Source organism: Cynocephalus volans, chromosome 5 (assembly GCF_027409185.1).
Source record: "Cynocephalus volans isolate mCynVol1 chromosome 5, mCynVol1.pri, whole genome shotgun sequence".
Lineage (NCBI taxonomy): Eukaryota > Metazoa > Chordata > Mammalia > Dermoptera > Cynocephalidae > Cynocephalus > Cynocephalus volans.
The window spans coordinates 134,684,282-134,705,793 of record NC_084464.1 but is presented as its reverse complement, the minus strand read 5'-3'; the positions used below and the strand labels follow the sequence as shown (position 1 = coordinate 134,705,793).

Sequence of the window (21,512 nt, the reverse complement as noted above, 5' to 3'; positions counted from 1 at the left end):
TTGTGGCAGTGAAAAAGAGCCTCTCTTGTGGCAATAATTTGATTTTCCTTTGGGAGAAATTGGAACATCTCATTAGAGAAAACATCGGTGATTTAAAAACTTCCACCTGTTTTATAAATGTCAACATTAAATCCCCATGAAGTGGTTTATGTCTCTGTGCTCTTTACTTATGAACTGAAACTGAGCTTCTTCATTCTTTCTGCTTTGGACATTCACAGCATCTTTCCAGAGAAACTGAGGCTTATGATATTCTTGCACCATCCTGCTCCTAAGTCTCTTACCCTTTCAGTAAATTCCATCTTGCCACCCATGCCACTTTCAGATTTTTATTTCACTCTCTCTGGATCTGAAAACCTGTGATTGTACAGTTCTGAATTCACTGTTAAGATAATATTCTCCTTAATTTTAACTCAACAGGTTCCATATTGGGAGGTTGAATCATCGTTGTCAAAACACTTGACAATTACTGCAACATTCAGTTTATCAAGAATAGATAAACGAAGGCATCGATTCCTGAATTCTTTCCATTATATCAAAAAAGATGTAGAAGTTTTCAGGAATGGTACATTTATTTTTGGAAACATCAGGGGCAGGGGTTCCTGACAACAAACTTACATAAGAACAGAGACAGGACAGAGGGAAGTCTCCTTTTCAATATTCAGGTCACTGCTCACTGACTGGTTAAGCTGCCCGAGGACTTGGCTCAACTGTTGCAGTGAAAATATGCCTAGGACAGGATTGCAGGATGGACCTTGGGTTTTTCTAGACAAGCCTCTGGCAGTTCAGACTGAACATATAACTAGTGTGCTTTATGTAACCGTCCTGACCTCTTGTTGGAGAGATCCACCACTTTCTGTACAGCAGGATTAGCTCATTCTCATCTGAACCAACTGTGGCTCTCACGAGCCTAGCAATGATTCTCAGAAAACCTCACCAAATAATTCCAAGAGGCCATCAGGATGACGAAAGGAGAAGAAGGGAATTTGAGAGGTGATGATGTGGGGATGGAAGAGGGATCAAGAAAACCTGTGCTAACTCCTCTACTAAAAGAAAATGAAAGTGTGCCCCTCCCTCCACCTCTTCTTTGGGGCTGCTAAAACAAAAGGCCATAAGGGATCCCCAGCTCCACCCGAGCCATGTCAAACACCCATTGCAGGAAGGGGTATAGGTTTCATGTGTGGCATAGATTATTTAGCTTAAAAAACTGGATTTATAGAATTTTATCTTGTATTTGCCCAAGGATGGGTTTTCATTACCAAGACTTCACCAGATTTATGCAGATATCATTCTACTCAATCTTGCAAAGCTTAAGAAAGGGTTACCTGAGCAAGAAACCGGTCTCATTAAGAGAAAAGTGATTCCACTGAAGATATAATCTGCAGGAACCTGGTGAAGGTCTTTTGGGGTGGGGAAGGGCAGGCGAAGAGAGGTGAGGTGAAAAGGTGGGAAATATGGAATTTTATTTTTGAATTCCCCGTTCATTAGAACAATAATAATGTTGTTTTTGTTACAGTTATCTTTCCTGCCCTAAGGGTAACCCTGTATAGATTCACTTGGAGAAGATAATCAAGAAAAAAAATTCAGTCTTCTACAATTCAATTCATGTTTTCTTACTTAAAAACAAAACAAAAAACCCCAGCAACTTTACTACAAGCAGGTGTTTTCTCTACAGAGATGATCGTTTCATTAGAGGCAAATTGTTACACTGGAACACAGCTGGCTGCTCCATCCTGGCACAGGCAGCACAAGTGGTGGCTGGCCAGTGGGGTCCCTCCCTGGCTTCTAGCTTCTTCTTCCTGTCCCCTCCTCTGGGTTAGGATTATGCAATTGGTCAATATCTAAAAGCTGACATTCCAACACACAGTGAATTAGTCAGCAGTGAACCAAGGCTGGGGTTGCTCCTAAGTCCTTCTTTCCACAGAATAAAAGGTACTTCCACACCACATTTATTTATTAATTTAAAAATATTTATTGAACCACAATCAAGAGAACGCAGTGATTAAAAAGCACAGTTCCAGAGATGGCAAGGGCTCAAGTCCACCTCTGTCACTTATGAGCTCTGTGACCTTGGCAAGTTATTAACTCCTCTAAGCCCTAGTTTTCCCTTCTATAAAAGAGGCATAGTAATAGTTCCCACTTTGTAGGGATTTGTGAGGATCAAATGAAATCATGTAAAAATGTGTGTAAAGTCAGCCCACGGTAAGAACTCGTAGCTATGTTATTAGGCAAACCGGGTTTGATAGGCTGTGAGCAGAAAACAAGTCAATTTGCTCCACTACTGCACTTTCTAATCTCATCAGGCGGGGCCCATAATGTTCCCTGTCACTCTCATATAATAAAAAGTCCTCTGATCAATTTTAGTGCCAAGAAGAGCCTCCTTCCAGAAATTCCAGCATCTAGTCTGGTATAAAAATCAAATCTTGGAGCTCCATTTCATTTAGAACTTCTCCCCCCACAGCTTGCCCCAGGCCCGGAAGCCCAAACAGGAGAAGGACTCAGATTCTTTTCACCTCCCTTTGCTCCATTTCCTGTCCACTCATTAGCTGTGATTTCGGACTTCTCCAAGGTCAGGGGGAAAGGAGAGTGTGAGGAAGGACACAGGCCTAGAGCAGGTGCAGCTGGGACCTGGCACTGAGGCTCCCTGCTTGGCGGATGCCCAACGCTGGCTCTGTTGCTGCTGTGAGGCAGGTAGCCCCAGCCTCTGCCTCCCTGCTGGCATTTCTCAGGCCTGTGTCAGACAGCAGCACTTCATGTCCTACTCATGGGGACCACGGTCAAGCTTTCCTAGTGCTTCTCCTGAGTCCCTTCTCCCTTGGCTGGAGGTGAGGAGAAAGCACATCCCTTTCCTGCCCTGTCCTGCTGAGGTGGGGAGTGATCCCTGCTCCCCAAGCACAAATCCAGGCAGGATTAGGGCAGAGAGAGATCAGTGTGGTCTGGCCTCGGTTTCAATGGACTTCGCTCATTTTGCTGTCCCCCGCCCCCACCCTCCCCTTTCTTCTAGTGCCCTGGCTGGTGCTCAGTGAGATCTTTCCCGGTGGGATTAGAGGACGAGCCATGGCCGTCACTTCCAGCATGAACTGGGGCATCAATCTCCTCATCTCTCTGACATTTTTGACTGTAACTGGTAAGATCCCTTTGTTTTCCTCTCATGTCTCTTGTCTTCTTAGGACAAACACCCACCTAGAGAACCTTTTATTGGGGAAATTTTCAAACACACTCGGAAGCAAAGAGAATGCCAGGAACCCGATCTAGCCATCACCCAAATGAAGCGGCTCTCGATCTTAATGTATTGATAACTGCACCTGCTTTTCCCCCGCCAAATTATTTTGACTCAATCCCACACATAATGTCAGTTTGTCTGTAAAATTTCAGCATGGACCTCTAAAAGATAAGACATTAAAGAAAATAACCACAACATCATTATCACACCTAAAAATATTGATAATCACCCCTAAGTATCAAATATCCAGTCTGTGTTCACATTCTTCCAATTGTCTTATAATTATTTTTTATACGTTGTTTGAATCACAATCCAAATATGTAATTTATACTTGATTGATATGTCTTGTAATTTGTAGGTTTTATCTCTGTTCTCCCCAACCCCCACCCCACCTCATATTTTAAATGAAGAAACTGGGTCATTTGTTTCATAGAATTTTCCACAGTCTGGATTTTGTTGATTGTACTCATGTCGCATGGCCCTCTGTCCTTTGTGTTTCTTGTAAATTGCTATTTAGATCTAGATAGAGACTTGAGAAGATTTAGATATTCCTGTCTGTGGGCAACTCCTTTACAGGTGACAGTGGTGTGTCCTGCCGTCAGGTCTGGCAGTCTCCCACTTTGTCCTGTTGGCCTCCTTTGATGATTGTCACCCAGATCTAGTATTTTTATTCTATCATTCCTTCTAAATTTTTGTCTGGGGTACTTCTCTGAAGAGAAATTTCTTCTCATTAGCTATTTGGCTTGAAACTTTCTCTTTATTTTCTAGTTTTCAAAATAAAGAGGTGGTTCCCCAGCATCTTCCAAAATTGATCAATGAGTTGGGTTTTCTCTATTTCATGTATATACACACAAGGGACGTGTGACATGACTACAATCAACTATGACTAAATCCAGACTGTGGAAAATTCTATGAAACAGATGACCCAGTTTGTTCATTACACATATGTGTGTGTGTGTGTGTGTGTGTGTGTGTGTGTGTGTGTATTCTTCATATACATATATACATATTCTTCATATTTATATATAAATTTCGAAAGTGGATGTTTACTGAAAAGCATGCATATATATACACACATACACACACATATGTACATATATTTATTTAGTACATCCATTTTTGAAAATTAACTTTTGGAGTTGCTAATAAGTATGGTTTGAGTTTTTATATAAAATTTTCAAATGTTTATGTCCTGTATTTTTAGAAATAGCCCAAGAGTGAAGGAAACAAAGAAGCTGGTCATTAGCACTGATCACTCCTCTCCTACTCAGATCACACACACACAGACACGTGCCCTTCACCTTCTCACACACACACACCGTTCATCTGCTGTTTGGCGTGGAGAAGGAGAAATATAAAAGAAAGATTGGAAGTGATGAGGGATAAAAAATATGACCCATCTCTGGAAGTTTAGCTAATACATTGGATGAGCTAATGAAGATTCAGAAGATTCTCCTGCATGGGATTTAAGAACAAATGTTAGGAAAAGAAATCCACTTTTTAAAAAAGCCTGGAATGCTCTAAAACCTTTAGATGACATTTCATTGGGATGCTTGGAATTTTCTACTTATTTTGAAAAATTAACTTTCCAAGTATGGTATAAAAAGGCCTAAAAGGTGTAAGGTTCTACTTGGCAACAAGCCCTGGAATACCAACATTTTAATGCAATTTCAGCTGTGTCAATAAGAGCAGACTATTCCAGATAGACAAATGGACTCGCGGTGGTCATGACACAGCTGGAGGATGGCGTTGAGCTCTGAGTAAAGTATTTTGAGAGGGTTGTTTAAAAACTGCAGTGTGTCCAGCAAAGGAGCGTGACATGGATGATGAGGGCATGTGACCCACGCTCTGCAGAGAATGGTTGAGAGATCAGGATGTTTGACTTGGACAAGAGGATGCTCAGGAAGCCACGGGGGTGCATTCCAATATTTGAGTGGCTGTCATGAAGAAGGGAAGGGGAGAGCTGATTCAGTGTGTGTCGTGCCAGAGGACAAAGCAGACCCTCTGAACGGAAGCTCCTGAGAGGCAGATTTGGGCTCTGCACTGGGAATACCTTTTTAACAGAGCTGTTTCACAAGGCAGTGGGGAGCTCTGTGAAGTGGTGAGCTGCCTGGTACTGAAGTTCTCAAACACTCCTGGGGCAGGTTTGATGAGATGACCTTTTTTTTTTTTTTTCAAACCCTATATTCTGATTTTAAGCTCCAGGGAGGGACGAAGGACCCATTCTACAAGCATTTTATTAAGCAATCAGCTGGGCAAAACCCTGTGCCAGCAGCAAGAAAAGCCCAGAGAGATCAGAGTTTAATTAAAATTGCCCAAAGAACTGCAGTGCTGCTCCTAGTTCCCAGTTCTTGTCTCAGCACAACTCACTGACAAGTGGTTACCATGCTTCCACCTTCTACCTGCATTTACAAAAACTGCCTCAGTACACAACAGCTCAGTCCATTTACCTGGCTGACCAACCATGCCCTGTGGCCGCTGATGTAGAGGGCTATTAGCAAATCTTGTCTGCTACAGAGCCAGGGGCCTCTAGCACAATGCAAATGGCAGACTCAAGGGCATTGGGGGCCACCCCTCACCAGCTTCTTCATGTAACTTGACCTTGCCAGTGACTACAAAAGAACTGTGTGTTTGGCTAGAAGTGGTCAGATGAGAAACTAGGCTGGCAGGAGAGATCCATCAAATCTTGAGAATCCTACTTCTTGCTGACACATCTCAGCAAATTGATGCCTTTCATTGGACCCATTATCACTGTTTTCTCTGAGCCCAGGAGGAAGCATTACAAATACACAGCCAGTTGTTAAAAAATGATGAAATATTGCCAGCATAAAATTATTCAAATCAGAGTAAGGAAGGGTGAGCTCATTCCAAGAAAACTTCATCTGTACAATTATGTCATTAAAAATATCCACCAAACGGAAACCAACCTGCTACAGTGGTAATTCCCAAGAGGGGAACTGCAGAGGTTGAGAAGAGAGAGGTCTTTTACGTTCTGCATTATATGTTTCTGTGTTGTTTGAGGTTCTCTTTTTGCAATGAGTTTGTGCTTTTTAAATATTAATAAAGATACATTACCATTTTGAAAAAGACATGTCCACTATATTAGTCTGTTTTCTGTTGCTTATAAAAGAATACCTGAACCTGGGTAATGTATGAGGAAAATGAGGTTTATTTCTTACAGTTTCAGAGGCCAGGAAGTCCAAGTTCCAGGGTCCACAGCCAGTGAGAACCTTCTTCTGGGTGGAAACTCTACAGAGTACAGTGGCAACACAGTGTATCAAGTGGCGATCTTGTAAAGCCATCAGAATCACACCTGTGATAACTCATTACTTCAAGAATGGATTAATCCATTCATGAGGGCACAGTCCTCACGATCCAATCACCTCTTGTATTAGTCTGTTTCTGTTGCTTATAACAAAATCTGTTGCTTGGAACTGGGTAATTTATAAAGAAAATGAAATTTATTGCTTACTGTTTCTGAGGCTGGGAAGTCCAAAATTCATCTGGTGGTGGTGACAGTGACTCAGGGGTCTCACATTGCAAGATGGTGGAAGTAGAGAGAGCAGAGAGAGAGCAAGAGAGACAGACTTCTTCTTTTAAAGCCCTCAGAACCACACCCCTGGCCACCACTTTTAGTTCATTCACTATGGCACAGTCCTACAATCCAATCACCTCTTCAAGGCTCCACCTTTCAATTACCATAGTAGGATTTCCCACCCTCTTAACAGTCACAGTGGGGGCCAAGTTTCTAATACATAAAACTTGTGGGACACGATTGAAGCTTCAGGGAGTTTTGGGGGAACATGATTCAATCCACTACATTTCTCAAAGGCCCCACCTTTCAAATACTATATTTGCATTTCCCACCCTCTTAACACTGTTACAGTGGAGGATCAAGTTACCAATACATGAACTTTTGGGGGACATATTTGACCTGCACCATCCACCCATCAAGAGAAAGTTTAAATCGTAATCGTTACAAGAGTGCTATTTACCTTACCAGAGAAAGCTGGGGTAGTTTGTAAAAGTGACATGTTCAGAGCTCATTATATTTTCAATTTGTGATTCCTATTTTCCTGGAAACTACTGGCATGTTTGAAAATACATACAGCTTCATATATGCTCTAAAAAATGGCTATTCACAAATGGAATCCAAGCAACACAAAACATATTTCTAATTGGTTTCTTTTGTCCTTTATAGATCTTATTGGCCTGCCATGGGTGTGCTTTATATATACAATCATGAGTCTGGCATCCCTGTTTTTTGTTGTTGTGTTTATACCTGAGACAAAAGGATGTTCTTTGGAACAGATATCAATGGAGCTAGCAAAAGCGTAAGTATTATGGACATTGGTTTCTGAACAATACTTTTTGGTCAAAAATGCAGCTTTTATGTGCAACAAAATAATAATATCCGTAATTATTTTAGGACACTCCCTTTGGTGTGAGACCATGTCTCAATGCATAACTCTGGTTTTCCTTCCTTGCCTTTAATTTGGATGATTCAGCTAATGAAGTAGGACCATTGCTTTGCAACCAGTGAACCTTTTAAAGCTCTTTTCAGTAATGATCACAGAACCTCTCCCATCTCTCCAGCCCCTGCACATAGGAGGTGTCCTTTGTTTGGGGTTCTGGGTAGGTCCTGGGATACCATGCTCACCCTGGGCTAGGACCAGGGGCTTCAGCCCTTCCATCTCTATCAGACTTACAGGTTTTGAGCCCTAAACACTTGTTAAGGCTACAATTAGCAGAAAAACTCTTGGGCTTAACTGTCTACAATTGTGCTAAATGTAGCCACACAAAATAATTTAAAGATGAAGTTTCTTATATGAATAGGCATTTAGAAAACTGGTAAAATAAATTTCATGTGGAGAGACTATTTAAACAATTTAATTTAGAAGTGGATCATAGAAAATTCCCCTTTTCTTTTAGTAGCTCTAGCCATTAAAACCATGGCCTGGGGGAAGAGGTGATGGATGCATAGGGGCTGGGAATGAAAGAGAACTCGTTACTCTTCCCAGGATTAAATCATTTCACTTAGAAATGTAGGTAGGAATATTTGTTCTTGGCTTTTAATATAATGGGAGGAAACTACAGTTTGTAATTTTCTTTTAAAAATACTTTCAAAACATTAGAGAGAAATGTATGATTACAGAAATTGTGGGCATAGTGATTCTTCAGCTTCTATCTGAAGGAAGAATATACCTGATAGGTTAATTAATGGTAGGTATATGTGTGCATATTTATTTCTATTGAAGAAACTGTTAATCCTGGCTTATTAGGGGATATAGTAGGTAGGATTGTGGAAAATTTTCCTTTTGTGCGTTATACATTTTTAAATGTCTAAGGTCTTAAAACTATTTTGCTTTAGTATACAGAAAAAAACCTCTCGTTTCAAGTCATAAAGTGAATATCAAATGGTAGGGCTAATTTTCGATACAGATGGGAACCCTGCTTTTAAAAAATAAAACGAAAGTGAAAATGATTCATTTACAATGAGAAATAATAATTGTCAGGAAGGCTGGAGATACTCTTGGCCTTACCAACCCATTGCCTGGCTCTGTGCAGATTGAAGCCAAATGATTGGATTTCCTGGTAAGCATAGAATCTGAACAAGACTATCAATTACAAATACACAATTCAAATCATTAGTGGCCTCAGACATTGATAATTTGACATATCCGTCTGTAAATTGGCAACATTCCTGATAAATTCAGGCTTTTTGTAGGACTGAGATTCCAGGTCACCAATGACTTCTAATTCTATTAGTCTTCCTTCATTTCTCATTCTTTCCTGTGTCTGTTTTACATCAGTTACTTACCGCTGCATAACAAACCGTCCCAAACGTAGGGGCTTCTAACAGCAATGGACTATCTCCTGTGATGCTTTGGGTTGGCGGGGTGGTGCCTCTGCTCATTTCACTTGGACTCCCCCGTGGCTACATGGGCAAGAGGGCCCCTGTCATCCAAGACCTAGACACAGGTGGCAGTAGGTGCTGGCTGTCGAGGGCAGCTTCGGTTCTCCTCCAGTGGCTTCTCATCCTTCAGGAAGCTAAAACAGCTTCCTCTATGTCAGACTCAGGGCAGCATTCAGAGATAGCAAAGGCAGGACGTGTAAGGCCTTTGAGGTTGATGTTCTGGAATTCACACATCCCTTCCACAACTTTCTATTTTCAGTACAAGACCCAAGGCCAGTCCAGATTCAAGGGGCAGAAATAGCAAACCTCTTGATGGGTTAAAAGAGAAAGAATTTTTTTTTTGATCTGTAAGGGGATCGCAGTCCTCGGCACCACGCTCAGCCAGTGAGCGCACCGGTGCTTCCAGCGCCGCACTCTCCCGAGTGAGCCACGGGGCCGGCCGGAAAGAGAAAGAATTTTTGACCACATAATTTTATTTTAGCGCCTGTGGAACAATCTTCCTCAGATCCCATCCTGATTCACTGACTGTTATCTCCTTATTTCTCCCTCTATTCCTACATTACAGCCGTCACTGAGGATTTAGCCCTGTATCATCATACCTTGAGTCAACTCAAATCTTCATGCTTCTTCTAAGGAGTTCTTTATACTCAGTGTTATCTATTCTGCTCTTCCCATTCTCTCAGGACTTTGAGTCCTGAGTAACTGTAGCCCTGGAGAGCATTACCTCCTCCTGGATTTTCAATATTTTCTAGTCCCCTTTTGTTCGATATTACATTAACTGGCAGTCTTGTGGCTTCACCGTCTTAACTAGGTTATAAAGTTTTAGTTTCCAGGAATGCTGTCTGTCCATTCTTTCTTACGTAACCTCTACAATGCCCATCTTAATATTGACTTCTAGCAGATGATTAAAAAGTATCCACCATTTGATTTGATGACTTGTTTCATGGGTTTCAATCGTAAATCCACCCTTCTTATATGTACTTTTGAGCTACCCATCAGCTAATTCAGGGAGCAGAATTCTTTTAAAAATTCTTGTGAACAAAACTAAAAATTGAAGCAGGGAGGAAGTTGTCATGAATTAATCAAATGAAACTAAAGGCCTACTTTACTAACACTCCCTGTTGTACTCTTTTTAAAAAAGTCTAACTTGGAAGCAGAATGTTATATGTGACTTAAAATTAAGCAACTTTCCAATCTCTTTTTCCTACGGGGTTGTCAGAATGTATCAAATTGCAAACCCAATGAAAATCTGAAGAAAGAACTTAAGAAAATCCAATCTTTCCACCTAGTAGGCTTCCAGAATGAGACACTCCTTGAGAAGATATAATGTGGTTATCTGAAACTCAGTAAAACTTCTTAATTCAAAATTTGGATGGGGAAAGAATTAGTGAAATCTAACTTAGGAAATGTTTTTCAAAGAATCACATTTCTGTTACTTTTAAGTTTTACTCAAACTTAAATCCGTACCCTCTCCAAGAAAGTTATAAGCTGCAAATTAGGAGAGGACCAAAAGTCAAAGGTACTGCTGACCCCAAAACAGACTACATGAATACTGCAGGGTTTGTACCAAAGAACAAAACTAGATAACTCTGATGGAGAGAATTATGGAAGACAAGGTGGCAAAAGTGATTCTGCGTTTTAACTTCATTTATAGAAGCAGCAGTACCTGCTAGGTGCGTATCATGGGGAAGCCCAGCACTGAGCGTAGAAAGGAAAGGCTGTTTTTAGAAATCTTGGTTAACTCCTATTTATGCAATACTACAGAGCTAGGGGTTTTTTTTTAGTTCAAAGCAGCAAGTTGGCAAAGGCTTTTAAAATGAAAATGTAAGCAAGTCTGAATTATGTAAATTGAACAAAATATGTATGAAGTATATATGTTAAACAAGGTTCCCTCCAGAGAAATGTCAGAGACAAAAAATAAAATAGTGGTATTGACAAGTTATCAAATGAGCTAAGGAAATGTGGAGTGGTGGAAAGCCCATGGAACTTGCTGGTACACAGAAGCTGAAGTGAACTTGAAGACTGAGGAAAGACACTGCTGAGTTAACGGAGTCTTTACAAATTTAGAAGTTAATAAAATAATGAATCAACTTTTGACACCAGGGAACCAGTCCTGATGTAGAAATCCCCGTGAGTTTTTCTGAGAAGTAAAAAAGGAAAATATTTATAATATGAGATTAACATCATATTGCTTGACACTTTCCTCTCTTATACTTGGAGTTAGGTTCTTTTAACCCTGTTTCTACAAAGCTGAGAAAACAAATATTCTTCCAAGGATGTTAAGTTTCTTATAAAATTAACAGTGACTCAGCTTAGAGGTAAGAAAAGATTTCTGCAATAATGTAACTTGAAGGGATTTTATTTTGAACCTCTGCCCGGCCAGCTACAAACTCAAAATGGGACGTTCACCATACTTGCTATTTCCACTGTGATTTTATTTACTCTTTTCCCCAGTTTAAGTGGAAACAAATAGAGAAAACAAACAAGTTAATGTTTTGTAAATATTTTAGTTCCGAGGCTTAAATTATTTTTCACTTTTAGCAGTTAATTTGATGTGGCCATTCCTTCCTTCATTCATCCAAATTCATTTATTCAATAAATATTTATTGAACATCTATGAGGGTTCTTCAAAAAGTTTGTGGAAAAATATAATGAAAAGATAATACAAACTTTTCCACGATCTTTTTGAAGCACCCTCGTATTATGTGGCAGGCACTGATCTAGGCTCTACATTATCTGAAACGGGGGCTGGCCAGTTAGCTCAGTTGGTGAGGATGCAGTGTTCTAACACCAAGATCAAGGGTTCAGATCCACATACCAGCCAGCCCCCCGCCCAAACCCAAACAAACATTACCTAAAACTGCCAAAAACTACTACAAGAATTAAAATGTGCTGATTAGATAGTAAGTGATTGGGGGGCCTCTTTTGATTCGGTGATCTGAGAAAGCTATTCTGAGAGGTAACATTTGAGATAGAATCTGGGTGATGATAAAGAACCAATGCTGTGAAGATGGGGATAAAAAAGGATTCAGAGCAAAGGCTCAGTCAGAAACATGCTTGCCCTGTTCCAGGAACGAAAAGAAGTCTGGGAGGCTGCAGGCTTTGAGATTAAGTTAGAAAGTAGGTAGAGACTAATGTGCAGGGCGTTGCAGGCTGAGTGAGGGTTTGGATTTCATTTGAAGTGCAGTAGGAAGCTATTCAAGTACTTTAAGCAGGGCAGTGACATGATCTGATTTACATTTTAAGGTGTGCCCCAGTGAGTGTCTGCAGTCAACAGCTGAATGAGGCTGAGAAAGGGGCATCCCAGTGCTGGGTCTCATTTTCAATCATGACCACAGACCTCAAGCGGCCCAGTGCTGCCTGGCAGTCAGTCACACAGTCCCTAGTCCATCAGCTCTGCCTCTCTCCTAGACAACCGCTCAACACCACCTTCTCACACCCACTGATGGCCTTGCTGCTGACTTCACTGAGAGGACAGACATAATCGGGAGGGAACTTCCACCACCTTCTCCATGCACTACCATCCCTCTGGATTCTCTGCATGAACTCAGTCACTCCTGTGAGAGGCCAACCCCTCTGTACCCTCTCTCCCCTCTCTAGCACATTCTCCAACAATTCTTCCTGCTCGCCCTTGCATTGCCCATATTTTTACCTCCCTGCTTCTCATCAGCACAGAAACCTGCTGTGATTGTTTCCCCATCTTCTTTTTTTTAAGAAAAAGGTCTTTTGGTGCCATTTCCCCCTCCAGCTTTTGCCCTGTTTCACTGCTATTTGTAAGTTCTTCTACGGAGTTCTTTATACTCAGTGTTATCAATTCTGCCCTTCCCATTCGCTCATGAGCCTGCTGCAGTGAGATTTGTATTGCCACCACTCTCCTGAAACTACTCTTTTTAACACTTCAGTTGCTAAATCCAGTAGTCAATTCTCATTCCTCATCTTAGTGACTACCCCCAGCATTTGAAGTGAGTATGTCCTCCTTCCCCAAACACTTGCCTCACTGCCTTTGGGGACCCACCTCTGGTTGTCTCCTACCTTACCAGTCACTCTTCCTCAGCTTCCTCTGCTGGTTCCATCTCATCTCTCTTAAAGTTGGCATGCCCTGGGGCTTCGTCCTCTGACCACGTCTCTATCCCTCTCACTAGCTGATTGATCTCAGTGTTGTGGCTTTTATACCATCTAAATGCCAGTGACTCTGAAGTTTATGTCTCTACCTTAGGTATCTCTCCAAAACTCAGCTTGTCTGTAATGGCTCACATCTCTTTTCAAATGTCTAACAGATATCTCTCAAGCTTAGCATGTCCTAAATTGAAGCCATGATACTCCAAACCTACTATACACAGTCCTATCCAGCTCAGTTAATGTCAACATTATTTTTCCACTTGCTCTGGCCAAGATGCCTTGGAGTCTTCCCTCTTTCTCTCACACCCAACATTCAATCTACCAGGAAGTTCTATTGGCTCCTGTTTCAAGACACACGCAGAGCCTGACCACCTTCACTGCTACTAAGTCACCAAGATCTCCTTCCTGTATTACTGCAGTAGTCACCTACCTGGTCCCTGTTTCCACCCCCACACCTCTCCAATCAATTCTCTACGGAGCAGCCAGAATGATCCTTTTAAACATGATCAAGTCATTCCTTTGCTCAAATTCTCCAGTGGCTCTGCATCTACAGTAAAAGCAGATGATGTCCTATAAGCCTTACACTTCCTACTGCTCTCCACTCTTCTACTCTCACAGCCACACTAGCCTTACTGCTGTATCCCACACACACCAGACATGTTCGACTCATGGTCTTTGCACTTGTTTTCTGTCTAGAATTCTCTTCCCCTAGATATCCACCCATCTCACCACTTCACCTCCTTCAGAATTTTCCTGTTACCCTATTTAAAATCAGTCATGTCCCCAGCTCTGCATCCACTTTCCTACTTCAGTTTTAACCAAAGCTGAAACACTCTATGTTTTAGTTGATTTATTGTCTATCTCTTCCCACTACATTTAAATTTTCTGAGGGCAGGGAATTTGTATATTTTATTCATTGTTGTTTCCCAGCACCTGGACCAATTCCTTGGCATATAACTGAAGATCATTGTTGAAAGAATGAAGAAATGAATGAATGAACTGGATGCAGGAGTAAGGAATGAAGTGGTCATGATGACACCTAAAGTTTTAGCTTGAGAAATGGGATGGACGTGAGATAGTCTTTCAGGACTAGGTTTCAGGGCTTGGGAGATAACAGAGTTCTGTTTTGGACATATTGATTTTGAGGTGTCCATTAGACATCAAATAGACATGTTGTTAGTAGGCAGTTGAATATTTAAGTCTCAAATTCAGGAGACACTCAGGGTTAGAGAGTCCAACGTGGGGGCCCATCAGCTGGAGCATGGTGTTTAAGTTATGCAGCCAGATAGGTTCATCTAGTCAGAAAGCAGAGAAGGGAATGAGGTCAGGCCCAAGCTCTGGATTATGTCAACATTTAGAGATCAAGCAGAGGAGAGAGAGTATCAGAAAGGACTGAAAAGCAGCCAGTGATGAAACTGGAGGAAAGCCAGGAGAACATGGTATCACTGAAGCCAGAAAGAAGTGTCATAGGAAGGTGGGACTGGACAGACCAAGTACAAAGCAGGGGGTGATCACAGGCTTGTCAGGCACAGTCTCAGCGGAGTGAGTGGACAGAGCTGACTAATGAGGTCTGATGAGAGAATGGAAGTGAAGGCATCAGCTACGGTCCACTCCTTGAAGAAGTTCTGCTATGAAGGGAGCAAACAGGGTAGTCACACCCTAGACTGTCCTCACCCATGACTGCTCCACTCGCAGCCATCCCTCTCCCCCTCTGACCACTCCTCTCTCCCGCTCGCTGTCTCGAGTGCCTGCACTTCAACCTTCTTCATCTCCACTAGGCCCTGGAAGCCACTGAGTACTCAGCACCTATGTTCTCACTTCCTTCCCTACCCTGTTACATTCCACGACCACTGCCACCGTCTTTCCTTTGTAATCCCCTTCTCCTCCCTTCACCCTCTCCTGTCTCCCTCCATCATTCAGGCAAACCTTAACTCCAATTAAACCAACTCTTAGCTTATTTTATCCCTGCATCCATGGAACTAAATGTGGCTGAAGAAAACACAACTATACTAACCAGTCTTGTTTTAAATGTATGAACATAAACCTCAAGCAGGTCTTTAGGAATGCCCTGCAATCTACACATTGCCTGTTATTTTCCAACTTTCCAAGGTGATTACTTCACACCTGTACTGTCCCCTCAAGCCTCCAGCACTCCCTCCTACTTCCTCACTCTGCCAATGATTTTGCTTTTTAGTTCACTGAGAAAACAGAAATAAAGAGAACACCTCGTTCTCCTGCCACATCTACTAATCTACCTACATCTATGCCCACATTCTCTGCCTTGTTTCAAAGGCCAGTGCTTCCATTTGTGCACTGATTTCATCAATTTCCCCCTTCTATGGGATTATCATAATACACACATACACGCACACACACCTGTAGTTATTTCCCATCCTTAAAAAAAAAAACAAAAACCTCCCTAGACTTCACATCCCCTCCAGGTACCCACCCATTTCCCTGCTCCCACTTTTCTGTTCTCTGGAATTCTTCACGTGGTTCCCTGCCTAACCTCATTACAGTTTGTGATCAAAGGTCACTTTAGGCAGATAACCACCTGTATGATGTAGTTGCCCTCCCCAACTAAGTCATTCTTTCTCCCTTTCCATTTACTTTCCTCATTAGCATTTTTACTACTTCAAATTACATACTTATGTGCTTGTCTCCCCTATTAAAATGTAAGCTCCTTGACAGCAAGTGTCTTTATCCACTCTCCATACCACCCACCATAGCACGGCACAGTGTGGCCACCCGATTAATTGGTTAAATTACAGAAAAAAAATTTGAAAAGGGAGGCAAGTTCACAGGTGGCCCTCTCTCTTTCTTAACAAAGGTAAAATACTATGGCATATTTTTATGCCAATGGGAATAATCCTGTAGAAAAGAATTTGTGAATATAAGAATGAGGGGATGATGCAAAAAGCAGAGTATGTAGATATAAATATAGGTGTTCTGAGTGGAGTTTGAGACATGGAAAAAGATGAAATAGGATCTGGGATGAAATCTCCACTAGTTCTCTGTATCTAATACTATCCTTAGAATCATTCCCTGAAGAGAGGACTGCTGTGATTGTGCTCTGAGAAGACACCCCACCTTACCCTTTGCATGAGACTGACCAAGGTTCTGTGGTATACTGAATTTCATGAGACATCAAGGCTTCACAATAAAAATGTTTTTGCATAAATAAAACATTAACACTGGCCAGCTGCAAACAAAACAAACACATTAAAACCCCAGGGTGATTTAAAAAATAATAGCCTGCACATTTTTTTCAAGTACTGTTAGCTAGGAATGACATTTTCATTTGTGCCTTTTCTCTTTCAGTAACTATGTGAAAAACAACATTTGTTTTATGAGTCATCACCAAGAAGAATTAATGGCAACAAAGCTTCAAAAGAGGAAAACCCAAGAGCAGCTCTCGGAGTGTAAAAGTTTCCGTAGTAGGGAACAACCAAGGCAGCTTTCTCAAGAGACCTAATGGCCTTGAAACCTTACCAACATTGATACAGTATAAGAACACTAGTAGGGTGTCTTCTTACCAGTGCATATTTGCCATTCCCAAGTTTCCTACTCAGTGTCATAGAGCTAGTTTTAAAGGACACCCTGAAATTATAAAGACCACCTTTAATCTCCTCTTTCCCAAAAGGAACTTTAAAAGGTAGAGGAGATACAAGATCCCAAGCAATCTCTTTTTATTCTGAGCAGCATATCAGGTTAAGTAAGACTGGTTACTTAAGGCTGGTTCAGTACTTTCCACCTTTTTCAGAGCAGCCTTTGAAAAACTAAATCCTAGTGATGAGATCAACCTTTGCCTTAAGCTATGTACATATAAAGGCCAGTAGCAGCTTTATTATGCAGACAAACAAGTGGTCTGGACAAGACCTTACAGTTTTTGCCTACTAAGACACTACTTGCACTGGGTCTTATATAAAAAAGAACCAGGACACAAAATGTGGACAATTTAATTGCACATATGTTCTAGCTTAGGATAGGGTCCTGGCTTAGAATTTTTTTTTTTTTTTTGGTGGCTGGCAGGTGGTGAACCCTTGTCCTTGGTGTTACAGGACCATGCTCTAACTAAGTGAGCTAACCGGCCGGCCCCTGGCTAGAATTCTAGTGATAATTCCTAGTTACGGTTCAACAAGTACAAAGATTATACAGCTTATTTTATAAATTATGAAATGCAAATTAATGCAAAATATCTATCCTTTTATGAATTTCATATTATAAAATGTTAAAATAATTCTGCAATAGTTGAGAAAAATAAGCATTTCTCCATCTTTTTTTAATGAATAGGAAAGAACTTAAAGATCCTGGGAACATATTTCTTTAGAAGTCGCTGTTAGTAAAATACTAAAAAAGGAGTTAGGTCATTGACTTTATCAAAATTTCTAAGTAATTAGGTTTATTATTAAGTTAAGCCTATAAAAATTCTCTCCTTGGAAGTCCTTCAATGATAATTTATGGTAATCCATAGTTTTCTGCAATTCTCCGCACTCCTCAGGAATATCACTACCTCAGGTTATAGCACACAGGCTGTGATCGATGCTTTCAGATGACTGTAGACCTAATAAATGACATTCAGACATCAGGACAATTCCCTCACTGTGTTCTTCTCTGTGATGAAACATAGAGATGGCCAACCGTACCAGCAACTTGGGTTTTCACTCACACACGATGGCTTGCTCTCTTCTGTATTTCTGCAGTTGAATTTTAAGACTTGGTAAGGCATTTTCCAGTAGAATTTGGATATGATGATTAAAAAAATTCACAAAAAAGAATCTTGAATCACTTAAGTAGTAATCCATTAAACTACTAATATTATAAGTTATGGAACACATGTAAAAAAAACATGAACCACCTATCCTGAAAAAGAATAAAATATGATGAACCTAAAGGAAAGAGAATCCTAAGAGCCAAAACCCCTTTTTATTTAGCTTGGAATTTTCTTACTGCCCCCTAACAAACTACCCCAGTTTGACATAAAGGTTTATGATTCATTCCATTCCCTTATAACAAAGTGGAAAGACTATAAATCTAAATAAGCAATAGTAAAACTAATGTCAGAGACTCAGGAAAATGACTAAAAGCCCTGGTTATTAAATATCTAAATTAACATTGTCAAGGGAAAGTTAAAAAGAGATTTGAGATCTTAATTCTATAATGGCACATTTCGCATGCAAGTTACAGCATGCATTGCTTTTTGTTTGTTTTGGAAAGAGAAGGCAAAGCATGTTCTGCAGAGGATCAATTTAAGAACTTTATTATGAATTTTTGGTGGAATTGTATGCCAAGATTTAAAAAAAGATCAAGACAGCTTATCAACATGAACTTTTTTTTCCTTTGCCAAGCATTGCAAATTGTAAGATATTTAACATAATTGTTCCATGTGTTTCCTTTGAAGATCAAACACTATACACTTTAGCTATTTCTTGGTTTAGCCATTCATTGTAAATGGGCAGGAAATTGTTCATAAACCTAGCTGGTTTATTACTAGTGATTTTGACTTCATTATCTTAAACATTCTCTTTTATTTTTCTTTTATTATCCTGAATCTGTTAACTAACGATTTTGACTTTAAACTAGTTTTCACCCAAAACCCATGCCCCCACACCAAATTGAGGTTTTTGGTTTTCAAAAATAAAAAGGGGGGAATACTTTTAGTTTTTATGTATATATTCACAGTCTTTATTTATATAAAAAAATTTACAGTACTTGTGGAAAGCCAGCAGAAGACATCAGACACACTCATTTCCTCTCAGCGTTATTAAGTTTAGTACATTACCCATGGACACTTTGCCAAATGGTGCTCACACAGCAGCTCTGAAACCAGACCTGGTTAGACTGTCTTTCCTCCCCTTTTCAAATTTTGATGGGCTACTGATCTGCCCAGTTTTCAAGCCATTCAAATACTGAAAATGTTCCATAATCTGGATCTGCACCTTAGCTATACAAAGTTTTCCCCCTATTCTATATTTATTTTTTTATGAACATTGCAAAACAGAAGGTCACTTATTACTGCTAATTGAAACTAAAAAAAAATCTCAAATTTTTAAAAGTCTGTCTATAACTCTTTCACTGAATTTTATTCTCTGTATTTATGAGCTTAGCTATCATACTAGACCTTAAAATGGAGCAAATAAACACAAATGTAAAAAAAAGGGAATGAAAGTCTAAAAATCAAAATTAAATCTTTCTCAATAAAGAAAATGTAAAAGTTAGCCTTTACCACCATTTTTGAGGGAGTGAGAAGCAGGGTATAGGAAAGCATTGAGAAGAACGAGCATAAAAATAAACATAAAAATGGAGTTCAGTGGAGTGCTACGGCTACATTTTCAAGATTTTAGAATATGATAAGGAAAATGTACTAAATATGAAGGTTAAGATGTTGCAGTTTTTCACAAAGTTTTCAAAATACTTGGTAATTCAGGTTTTCGTGGAAGATGTGTTGGAATATTACATGCATTAAGTTTCTACTGAGAAACTAATTTGACCCTTCACTTCATTTCTAGGTAAAATCACTGTTGGTTTTTATATTAAACTCCTAAACCTAAGTGTTGGAGCACAACTGTGGCTTGGTCCTGTATTACCAGTCAAGGCTCATGCATGAGCCAGAGAGACACTGTTTCATTAATGCATATTTATTATAACTTTAAGAGTCGCCATCCCACATACTGATAGTCACCCTTTAGCTCCATTAAGTAAGACACAGCAAAGGGAAAGACTTATCTCACAAAATGGCTTTCAAGTTCAAGTTGAACTATATTATAATTATACTGTGGCACAGAGGCAGCTTGTGGGCACTTCTTGTTAAAACGGCACAATGTTATCAACTTCTGACAAGACTCTTAGTATAGCCTTGAGCACCAACCTAAGATTAACGAGTCAAGAACCTCAATCCCTTCCCTACAACTGTAGCTGAATCTCTTCAGAATAATAAACGTACATAGGAGGTACAACCCATCACAGCTTCTTTCTCAAAACCATCTAGTGGGTAAGAGGTTTCTCTTTTTAAAACTACAATTTCTTAACTTTTAAAAGTTATTTAACATTTTCTATCATATTAAATTAGCAACATAAAACATTATCCTTTATCTATAAAGTTCTACTCCAGTTCCCTAGAGTTTATATACATGTTTTTATTTCTAATCTGCAAGAAAAAATTCCTATATGATATTTGGTTAACAGAGCATTAAAAGATGCTATACACATGTGGCATGTACATATATACAAAATATACTTCACAAAGAAGCTAACACACTTTAGCCAAGGTCTAAGCTTGCATAGATTAAAAAAAAAAAAAAAAAAAAAAAAAAAGCATTACAAATACAATTTTTGTTAAAATAGAAAATGGGGAATAAAAGTTATAGAATGGATATGAAGAGATCTTTTCCAAACTTTTATTGGTGCACATTCAATTAAAAAGATAACTTTTACAGGTTCTTTGGTGCCCATATTCAGCATACAAAAATGTAAAAGACTATTCACAAATAAAACACATTAGTTCAAACTGGAAAAAAATAAAAATGACAACAATAAAACAATTTAAAGTAGTGCACACTGTGACAGCTCTGCTTATGGGGGACATGAGAATCACTGCGAAAATAAATAGAATGTCCTTTTGTAAAAGCAGCAAAGTCATGTCTTGTAAACTTCCTTTTCATATTAGAGCAAGGTCTGAAATAAAATCCAAAGGGCCTGGAACTTACACTGTAGCCGTGAATGAATAAAAGAGTCTATTTCCTCAATTACTATTGGTCCAGTTTTCCTTTTGTTTTGAGTCCAATGTGCAGCAGGTTTTAAAAGGTGCTCAGTTAGAGATTCTAACCAATTAAGTGATGAATTATAAAATTTCTTTTCTACTTTCAAACACAAATGGGTAAATCTGTTCCACAGCAGTAGCAACAGCCTTTACGTTGGGCCCTGTAACAAACACAATGGAGGAAAGGGTGAGAAGAGCTGAAAAAGGGAGCACTAGGAAAAACTGACTTCCCAGAATTAAAAATACTCAAGTAGTTCAGATTATTAAGTTACTTTTTTAAAAATCTATACTTACATAATTATATACATAGTCATAATAAGGACCAAGATAATACAATTTTTTTTTCTGAATAATGAAAAAAAACCTGAAGCACAAAATGATACTATTCATTTTGTTTTAGGGCAAAAAAAAAAAAAAAAAGAGTATATAAAAAAACTGCATACAAACTATCATGGAGCAGAATAAAAAGCACTGTGATATGTGTATGAAAGGAAAGA

General features: G+C 39.7%; 2 protein-coding genes across 2 annotated transcripts in view; one reads left to right on the top strand and one right to left on the bottom strand.

Annotated features, from left to right (window-relative positions):
- SLC2A12 (solute carrier family 2 member 12) overlaps positions 1-17,407 on the top strand; it is a 51,780-nt gene extending 34,373 nt beyond the window's left edge. The window contains exons 3-5 of the mRNA XM_063097815.1: positions 3,002-3,124; positions 7,422-7,554; positions 16,578-17,407. Of these exons, the coding sequence (XP_062953885.1) occupies positions 3,002-3,124; positions 7,422-7,554; positions 16,578-16,731 (410 nt within the window). The 3' untranslated portion in view covers positions 16,732-17,407. The remainder of the gene's footprint in view (positions 1-3,001; positions 3,125-7,421; positions 7,555-16,577) is intronic.
- Positions 17,408-20,646: 3,239 nt separating this feature from the next.
- The window catches only part of TBPL1 (TATA-box binding protein like 1), a 31,851-nt gene continuing 30,985 nt past the window's right edge, over positions 20,647-21,512 (bottom strand). The window contains exon 7 of the mRNA XM_063097683.1: positions 20,647-21,176. Within this exon, the coding sequence (XP_062953753.1) occupies positions 21,097-21,176 (80 nt within the window). The 3' untranslated portion in view covers positions 20,647-21,096. The remainder of the gene's footprint in view (positions 21,177-21,512) is intronic.